Genomic DNA, 10,078 nt, shown 5'->3' on the forward strand with positions numbered 1-10,078 from the left:
ACCGGAAGTTAGGCCTGCGTGCTTCTACGTGCATCCTTCGCAATCTCTATGGGCCTGGGCCGACGCTTTTCGGCGGCGGCCGGTGAGCATTGTGGGAAACGGGAGGTGTCATGGCGGCGGCGGTGGCGCTTTGCCGGCCGTTCTCGAAGCTCCTGAGGTTGGCTGCAGCGACCTGGGGCGGCCCGTCGGCCTCCTCTCCTCCCAGGTGGGCAGCCGCCGGGCGGGAGGCGGGTGGAAGGAGGCGCCCTGCGACCTCCGCTTTACCGTGTTCCTTTTATTCCTTGAATTTCCCCCGTGCCGTGTTCAAGCCAAGCTACTTTTGCAATGCTTAATGTTTCATTACGTTTTTTATTGATGATGATGATGATAATAATAATAATAATAATTCTGTAATAATAAATTATTTATACCCCGCCCATCTGGCTGAGTTTCCCCAGCCACTCTGGGCGGCTCCCAATCAAGTGTTAAAAACCCGGCTGCCTTCAGATGTCTTTTAAAGAGAAGATAGCTGCTTGTTTCCTTTGCATCTGAAGGGAGGGCGCCACTACCAAGAAGGCCCTCTGCCTGGTTCCCTGTAACCTCACTTCTCGCAATGAGGGAACCGCCAGAAGGCCCTTGGCGCTGGACCTCAGTGTCCGGGCTGGACGATGGGGGTGGAGATGCTCCTTCAGGTATACTGGACAGAGGCTGTTTAGGGCTTTATGTTGGAAGCCGACCTCAGTGTCCGGGCTGGACGATGGGGGTGGAGATGCTCCTTCAGGTATACTGGACAGAGGCTGTTTAGGGCTTTATGTTGGAAGCCGCCCAGAGTGGCTGGGGAAACCCAGTCACATGAGCAGGGTACAATTAATAAAATTATTATTGTGTTATTATTACTATCTGTTGATGGATGGCCATCCTGTCTCGGCCCCATACACACAGCTTGGAAGCTGTGGCTGGATGGTTACGTGGGAGCCGGTTGAAGTTAAATCCTTCGAAGACAGAGGTCCTTTGGTTCGGTCGGGACGATATAGGATGGGGGGGGCAATTCCCATCTCTTGCGGGGGCGCAATTACTGGCAGCACCGTCTGTTAAGAGTTTGGGTGTAATCTTTGACACCTCCCTTTCAATGGAGGTGCAGATTGCAGCTATAACAAAGGCGGCATTTTTTCATCTCCACCAAGCTAAGCAGTTGGCTCCTTACCTCTCTCGCCCTGACCTAGCCACTGTGATCCACGTGATAGTCACCTCCAGACTATTGTATTATTGTAACTCGCTCTACGTGGGGCTGCCCTTGAGACTGACCCAGAAACTCCAGCGGGTGCAGAATGCGGCGGCGAGACTCCTCATGGGGTCCTCGCTCCGGGATCACATTTGCCCAGTGCTATACCAGCTGCACTGGCTCCCGGTGGAGTACAGGATCAGGTTTAAGGTGCTGGTTTTAACCTTTAAAGCCCTGTACGGCCTAGGACCTTCATATTGACGGGACAGCCTCTCCTGGTATGACCCACAGAGGACCTTACGGTCTTCAAACAAAATCATCTTGGAGGTCCCGGGCCACAGAGAGGTTAGGCTGGCTTCAACCAGAGCCAGGGCTTTTTCGGCTGTGGCTCCAATCTGGTGGAACGCTCTGTCACAAGAAACTAGGGCCTGCAGGACTTGACATCTTTCCGCAGGGCCTGCAAGACAGAGCTGTTCCACCAGGCCTTTGGCCAAGGCAGAGCCTGACCCCCTCCTTTGGTAATTCTTCACAGAACTTTAGCCCAATGGTTACCATAAATTTGATTTGAACTGATTTTATAATGAATTGATTTTAGAATGCTGTATTATTTTACTGTTGTTAGCCGCTCTGAGCCCGGCTTCAGCTGAGGAGGGTGGGATATAAATAAAGTATTATTATTATCGCCAGTTAAGGAATCCGTGAGGGAGAACATTGGTTAAATGTTTTTGTATTTTTAACTCCCCCTTTCTCCAACTTGGCGATCCAAGTACTGACCATTTTGATCTCACAGGGTGGCAATAGGGAAACCAGTAGGCTCACCAGTCTACCACGTTCAATAGGTAGGTGAATCATAGGGTTGCAGAGTTGGAAGGGACCCCGAACGTCATTCCTGTAATGCAGGAATCTCAGCTCAAGCATCCGCGGCGGACAGCCAGGCGACTTCTGCTTTAAATACCTCCAAGGGAGGAGAGTCCACCACTTTCCAAAGGAGACCGTTCCAACCGTCCAACAGCTCTTACTGTCAGAACGTTCTTCCTGACGTTGAGTTGCAATCTTCAAAGCCGTCTTCAAATATCTCAAAGTTCTGTCCCCATGGAAAGATGGAACTGGCTTGTTTTCTCCTGCTCTGGAGGGTAGAAGAAGAAGAAGAGTTTGGGCTTGATATCCCGCTTTATCACTACCCGAAGGAGTCTCAAAGCGGCTAACATTCTCCTTTCCCCTCCTCCCCCACAGCAAACACTCTGTGAGGTGAGTGGGGCTGAGAGACTTCAGAGAAGTGTGACTGGCCCAAGGTCACCCAGCAGCTGCATGTGGAGGAGCGGGGAAGCGAACCCGGTTCACCAGATTACGAGTCTACCGCTCTTAACCACCACACCACACTGGCTCAAACCAATGGCTTCTACGTTGCAAGAAAGGAGATTCCGACTAAACATCATTGCAGTGGGTTGGGGTCACTTCCAACTCCACAGTTCTATGATGTTATGTTATCAAAGTCCAACTGTGTTCAGGGAGTTCGATTTGATTTGTACGCAATAAATTGCAGCCTTCTCGGGGGGGGGGGGGAATGGGCTTCTATAGTATAGCTGTTATGTAGACTAGCTTCCTAGAGGGGTCACCCACCATACAGTGTCCAGATCTGAAATCTCTTGAGTGTCTAAAGAAATATCTAGGTTTCCTCAAAAAGTGATTTTAGTTCAGATATTCGGTTTTTAAAAACCACTTAAACACTTCGAACATTTGCTTTAAACAAGGTAAATTTGTTTATATGAAATTGTAGAATAGGAGGGTCCTTGAAAAGTCATCTAGTCAGTCTCCTGCTGATGCAGAATATTCACTGCTACAGCATCCCTAATAGGTTTTGTGTGTGTGTGCCTATATCATTTTGTGTGTTTTTTAATAAATCCTGGTTTTTTGTCCTTCAGATTCATCCTTAACAACCTGCACAAGAATGCCACAAAAGTAGAAACAGTCTCTCCCTGTATGTTGCTTCATACCTCCTTGCCTCGGAATGGGTTGGAGGAATTTTTTGATGACCCCAAAAACTGGGGAAAGACAGAAGTCAAATCTGGTAAGATACTCAGAATCTGTTTATCTTGACTCCCCTTCTGGCCTCCCACTTTGTGCATATGTAAGCTAGGTGGGATTGTAAAAGATCAATAGCAGCACATTCTGTGCTGGTGTATATCTTCATGTGTCTGTAAAATCACTGTTCAGGTGTACACTCTTATTCAGAATATGTCACCTGAAGATATCATTATGTCCAATAATATGTTAGCATTATTTATATTTAATTCTGTTCATTTAAAAATATTTGATTATACATGATAATGTTGAGGAATCTTTTGTATCACCTTTTCTAACTTTCATTTTTTGGTGAAGCTTTCATGGGTGCAAAGCAGATTTCAGTCTGGTTGGGTCCTTAGAACAGTTCTCCATATAGATTTGAGCAGTCACTGTCTCCCTGCCAAAACACTGATGCGCTTTGTGGATTCCACAGGGGATTCTTGGACAGTAGAACAGCTCCGAGGCAAGAGCAGTGAGGATTTGCACAAACTTTGGTGAGTATATTTCAGTGTATCTAATGGCTTGTGTTTCTTTAAAGTTACTGTACTTGTTTCATCCTTGTGCACAGTATTTCAATAACTGCTTGGTCATGATTTCAGAATCTAGGAATATCCTCCTCAGTCTAGTTAAAATCAACACTGGGGGAAATCTCAGTGTTAACCCGTTAATATTATTTGACTCAGATTGCTTCCAAAATTCATAAGCTTGCTGACATTCCCACCACATGTGTAATATAGTTGTGCATTTACAGCCAGACACTTCAACACTGAACATTTGTTTCCATAAACATTCTGTTCAACCTGGCAGGAGTTAAATATTGGTGCAATAAAAGCTTGTACTGTATTTCCCTTATTGATAAACTTAGTGCAGATTTTTCACTGTATGCCAAATCTTAAATCATCTCAATTCTGGCATAGTAAATCCCACTTCTTTATCTCACCTTATCCTGAAGGCAGACTCCTTTTTACTTAGGTCAATCAATAATTTGTAGGTTTTTGCCAAGAGGCCTTTTGATTTATTAGCTGCTATTGTGATTTCTCATGTTGTCATCTTCCTTACCATATACTCGACAAAAGATTCCTTAATTGAAAATTCTGAAAGCATGGAGTACCTAGCCTCCTGTTTTTTAAGCTATCTCATTCCATGTTAGCAAACTTTCATCTGTTAAATCCCTAAATTTGTGTATATCCTTCCCCCAATTTACAAACTCTGATGGCTGATTTCTCGTTAAAAACATTGAGTGACTTTAAGATGAATGCTAAGGAGGGAAACTTCTGGGCCTGATTTCATCCTATAATTATTCCAGGTTTTCACCATTTGTCTTAGAAGTAAAGTTCATTTTAACTTGTCTTTTTCCTCTGCTAGTTGTGACACCCACTGTCCCTATATCATTATAATTTAGCCAAGAAGCTGTAGACAGAGGTGGCTGGATAAAATTTTACACATTTCAGAAAGCTCTATTGAATTGCATGTGGACAGCCATAAGGTGCATTTTGAGAGCTTTTGCTTCCACTTTAGTTAAACGTAATTTCTCATATGACCCAGAACCAACAAACTCTGGTTACCGTTAACTATAGTTATTTTCAAACATGCCCATTTCAAATCACAGTTTAAGCAAACCACAGTTAAGATTAACCCCAGTTCTGGGTCCAGCCAACATGGTAAGCAATAGTTAATCAAAGGCAGAAGCAAAAATGTTCAAACTTCACCTCCAGCTACATGGGAGGTGGAAGAATTTCAGCCCCAGCTTCTCATTGCTTATTGACATAACACTAAACTATGGTTAGCATGACCTGTGTGTAGGGCAAACAAGTCCCAGTTAACAATCTGTTAGTACTTACCAATATGTCATTTGACTTAGGTACGTCCTGCTTAAAGAGCGAAACATGCTTTTAACGTTGGAGCAAGAAGCAAAACGGCAGAGGCTGCCAATGCCAAGCCCAGAGCGATTAGATAAGGTAACATGATGCCGAGGTCACTGCTAGTGTTCAAAACTCCTGTTGTCCTAGGTGCATTTTGCGACAGGGAATTTCATTAGCGCAAGCAGTTTCTGAGATCTGGGTGCAGTACTGCGGCTGAGATTTCCGATTAAAACTACGAAGTGGAAGGAAAGAAGGACCTTTTTCTGCCTCCCCACTTCCAGCTACTCTCTGAAGACTGGAGAAGAGACTCTCTTAAGAATATTAGGGGGTGGGCAGGGGAAGGACTAGACCATGTGAAAAATGAACATCATATTTCAGCTGCAGTTCATTCATTTTCAGCTTTGTATACTTGTTATATAAAAAAGTGTTCCTAGACATTCTGTTGCTGCACCCATAACCTAGGTTTAAGGTGCCATTTAGGTCCTAGCTTTCATATCTCAGTTTCTAACCTGGACATGGGCAACCCTATTTTCTTTGTAAAGGAGGCAGCATTTGCAGTTCTTCCAAAGACTGTTTACAACTTTTACCTACATTTATGTAGGAGTCAGATAAGATGAAGCAAGTCTTTAAACTTTCCCTAATTCTATTAGAAGGGACGCGGGTGGCGCAGTGGGTAAAAGCCTCAGCGCCTAGGGCTTGCCGATCGAAAGGTCGGCGGTTCGAATCCCCGCGGTGGGGTGCGCTCCCGTCGTTTGGTCCCAGCGCCTGCCAACCTAGCAGTTCGAAAGCACTCCCAGGTGCAAGTAGATAAATAGGGACCGCTTACTAGCGGGAAGGTAAACGGCGTTTCCGTGTGCGGCTCTGGCTCGCCAGAGCAGCTTCGTCACGCTGGCCACGTGACCCGGAAGTGTCTCCGGACAGCGCTGGCCCCCGGCCTCTTGAGTGAGATGGGCGCACAACCCTAGAGTCTGTCAAGACTGGCCCGTACGGGCAGGGGTACCTTTACCTTTAATTCTATTAGGTTCCTTAAACTCTTGATTTGCCCTCACCCTCCTTGTATTTTGTCACCAACCCTGGCTGCGTGAGCCCTGGCAGCAAGACAGTGGGTGCAGGATTCTGAAGCAGTTTCCAGTCGAATTTTTTTCTGGTGCCCGCAGACATGGTAAAATGAAATAAGTCTGTAAGTGAGGGATACGAGTCACAGAAAGCCTGGTTGTAGTTTCTGTGAAGAAGTTCCACCCAACAGCAGTGCTGCCCAGCGACAGTGTAGTTATGGTTCAGGTTGTTACAGCACAATCCATTGGCATGTTCTTGGCACAGACTCCAAGGAAAGGGATTTCTTTATATTTCATAGTTCTCATTCGAATGGGCCTTTCACAAACAGATTTCCCAGCAAAGTGTCGTTTAGTTTGTAGGGACAATCAAAACCTGTTACAGTGGTACCTCAGGTTACATACGCTTCAGGTTACAGACTCTGCTAACCCAGAAATAGTGCTTCAGGTTAAGAACTTTGCTTCAGGATGAGAACAGAAATCGTGCTCTGGTGGCGCGGCGGCAGCGGGAGGCCCCATTAGCTAAAGTGGTGCTTCAGGTTAAGAACAGTTTCAGGTTAAGAACGGACCTCCGGAACGAATTATGTACTTAACCTGAGGTACCACTGCATAAGACTGCTAAGCCCATGCACATTCTACAACAGAATGCCTTCCATGTTTTGGACTACAACTCCCATCAGCCGTGACAGCTGTGCTGACTGGGGTTGATGGGAGATGTAGGCCAAAACATCAGGAGAGCACCAACTTGGGAAAAGCTAGTGCCTGGAGTTCCCCTGGGCTCAGGCTCTTTCACGTGGATTGGTGGCTTTGGAGCTGAAGCTCTCTTTTTGTGGTCTTCAGGTGAAAGATTCCATGGACAGAATGGATCTTGTCATCCAGGAAAGGGAAGACGCTTTGCGGCTCTTACAGACCGGCCAGGAGAAAGAGAGACCAGGCGAATGGCGACATGACTTCTTGGGCCGCGTATTTTGGTACAAGAAAGAATTATTGGTGTTTATCGAGCAGCATTTGTGTGGTGGGGAAAGCAGATACCAAGCGTGGCTCCGTGTAGAGCAGACACTTTGTACAACATTCCACCTTCATAGAATCATAGAATCATAGAGTTGGAAGAGACCACAAGGGCCATCAAGTCCAACCCCCTGCCAAGCAGGAACCACCATCAGAGCACTCCTGACATATGGTTGTCAAGCCTCTGCTTAAAGACCTCCAAAGAAGGAGACTCCACCACACTCCTTGGCAGCAAATTCCACTGTCGAACAGCTCTTACTGTCAGGAAGTTCTTCCTAATGTTTAGGTGGAATCTTCTTTCTTGTAGTTTGGATCCATTGCTCCGTGTCCGCTTCTCTGGAGCAGCAGAAAACAACCTTTCTCCCTCCTCTATGTGACATCCTTTTATATATTTGAACATGGCTATCATTTCACTCCTTAACCTCCTCTTCTCCAGGCTCTTCTCTTCAATCCTTGGCCTCTCCATCTTTTGAGCTAGCAGAGTTAGGAAAGGCTTCTATCCAAGACCTCAGGGAACCACTGCCAGTCCGAATAGACAGTACTACTGGGACATGCAAGGAAACACTGAACAATGTGGAATGCTCCTTTTCAGTGTCAGTCACCTGACATTATTTTCTAATCCCTTTGCCAGCAGATTTTTAAATACTTTTTCCTAACATCCAATTAGCATTCAGTGGCCGGTGAGCATGCTTAATCCTCACTGGGTTTTGGGTTGGGGAGGGGAGGCTTGTTTCCTTCCCTTTAGTTTTCCTTTCCCCCCTAAAGTTTTTTTTGTACTTCTATAAGCCTGGTACTGGGAGCAGCTCAAGAGATTTTGCTGCCTGAGGCCAAGGACAAGAGAGATGGTGCCCCACATCCCATGAGCAGATGCCAACTGGATTGCCAGTTGAATCTTACCTCCACACTGGGACAGCATCCTTCATCACACCTGAGGGCAGCAGGCTAGCTTTTAAGGGCAGACTTCATAGTAATTGCCCAACTCTGCCTAATGGTAGGGCCAGCCCTGCTCATGCTGCTGCCTTGTGTGTAGTTACTGCCTCTTTGATCACATAAGAATCCACACCTACTTTAGAAATAAGAGGGTATGAGGACTGGGCTGGATGGACCAATGATGTGATGCAGTGCAAGGCAGTTTCATATATTCAAGCGAAACATATTGTGGAAAGAACTCTCCGTTTAAGAGCGAACAAAAAAAAATTCTCTTCTACCATTTGACGTTCTTAGCTTTCTAGCACATTTTCTCTGTAAGCTATTCAGAGCAGGAGGGAACTTTGAATGTATGGGGTGGAGTCTTCCATTATGTGCTTTGCAAGCAGGTCAGGGCTGCCTTTCACATACTGCCAGTTCAGTTTCTAAAGGGCAGTGGAGGCTTGGGAAGACTGGTTATCACTTTGCCTTTCCTTAGTGAAAGTGGTGGCAAGGGGGTGGGGAGTACTGCTACTGCCCTAAAATAATTAACCTACCATCCTGCATTTATCATCAGAAACCACCAAATAATTTGCTCAAGTAAGAACTGGTCAGGGCAGATCAGCTACTGACAGTGAACTAGGGACTGATGCTTGTGTGTGTGCTTTGATATGTTTTAGCTAAAAATAGGCTCTAAAATGTTGTGTAATGTATCCTGAGATTTTGGGGTGGGAAGAGGTGGCTAGACATAATTAGGAGCTTTTCAGAAGAATCTCATCTCACACATTCCCCTCGTCTGTCATTGGCAGGTACACTTTTAGGGAATGGCCAATCCCTTGGTACCTAAATGCAAAGCATAACAGGAAGCGGTTCTACTATTTGCCAAATGTCAATCGTTTTAACAGGTAAGACCAGCAGCCTTTAAAACCAGACCCTTTTATATGTCCTGTTACCATTTGTCCTGCTTTGCTGATTGTCTGGGAGAGCTACGAGATCGCCTTGCGCTATATGTGCCTGCTCGACCACTTCGATCGGCAGAATTGGCACCACTTCAGGTGTCACACAGGTGTCTGTGTTTGTAAGAATGTGTTTAGTGTGGCAGCAGCTGCACTTTGGAACTCCCTACCTGTTGAGCTCAAGCAGACGCCTTCACTGTACTCTCTTGGGCACCTGCTAAAAACATTGTTGTATACACATGGTTGTATATCATTGTAAATAAAACAAACAACTTATACGCTAACTTGCACTGGTTGGTTTTCTCCTGCAGACTCAGACTTGAACAATATTTGCGCAATGAAACAAGGAAGAGGAATTTGGAGAAGCAGAGAGAGAAGCGTTTAAAGAAACAATTCCCTCATCTTGGTGCTCAGTCTCAAAGCTAACAGGAAGTTGGCAGTATTTGATGGAATTGTGGCACAAATATTCCTCCTTCTGAACTGCTTGTAAATGGACAAAGAGTAAGGCAAAACATACCATGTGATGTAAAACAAGCTCATTTCCGCTCCTACCAAAATAAAGTTGTATCATCCTTCTTGTAAAATATTTGTTCTTTCATAGACTTGTTTGTCAACAGCCATTTAATTGTTTCTATGTATGACATAGTTTGTAGTTGCAGTCACAAAGAAACAGGTATGCTCTAATTAAAATCCAGATTGGCTTTTGTAAAAACCAGTTTCTGGTCCTCATGTTGAGTTTACTTAGCAATTATACTTAAAAGACAGGAAGGTTTTGGGGGGTCGTGCAGAGCTCTCTGGCCCATGCGATGATCAAAAGTTGCATAAATATGCACAATTTATGCAGCTGGGCTGGATTTGCTTCAGGTCTGTTAATATTAACCCCAATTTACGATGCAAGTAGCATGGGCACCAGGGAAGCAAAAAGTTAAAGGATTCCTGTATTCAAGGACCATCCCTCCAACTCACACAAAGAGAACACTATTACTGCAGATCTAGCAAACAGTAGTATTAAAGGCAGGGATTAGTTCA

The 10,078-nt window shown here is 45.3% G+C and overlaps 1 protein-coding gene across 1 annotated transcript; it reads left to right on the forward strand.

Annotated features, from left to right (window-relative positions):
* Nucleotides 1–45: 45 nt before the first annotated feature.
* Nucleotides 46–9,633, forward strand: MRPL47 (mitochondrial ribosomal protein L47). The gene is made up of 7 exons (XM_083442434.1): nucleotides 46–205; nucleotides 3,124–3,269; nucleotides 3,699–3,759; nucleotides 5,127–5,223; nucleotides 7,020–7,150; nucleotides 8,903–8,998; nucleotides 9,361–9,633. The coding sequence occupies exons 1-7, from the start codon at nucleotides 111–113 to the stop codon at nucleotides 9,473–9,475; spliced, it is 741 nt and encodes a 246-aa protein (XP_083298560.1). The 5' UTR covers nucleotides 46–110; the 3' UTR covers nucleotides 9,476–9,633.
* The last annotated feature ends 445 nt before the right edge of the window (nucleotides 9,634–10,078 follow it).

Source organism: Podarcis tiliguerta, assembly GCF_965153285.1.
Source record: "Podarcis tiliguerta genome assembly, chromosome: 5".
In the NCBI taxonomy this organism is placed as follows: domain Eukaryota; kingdom Metazoa; phylum Chordata; class Lepidosauria; order Squamata; family Lacertidae; genus Podarcis; species Podarcis tiliguerta.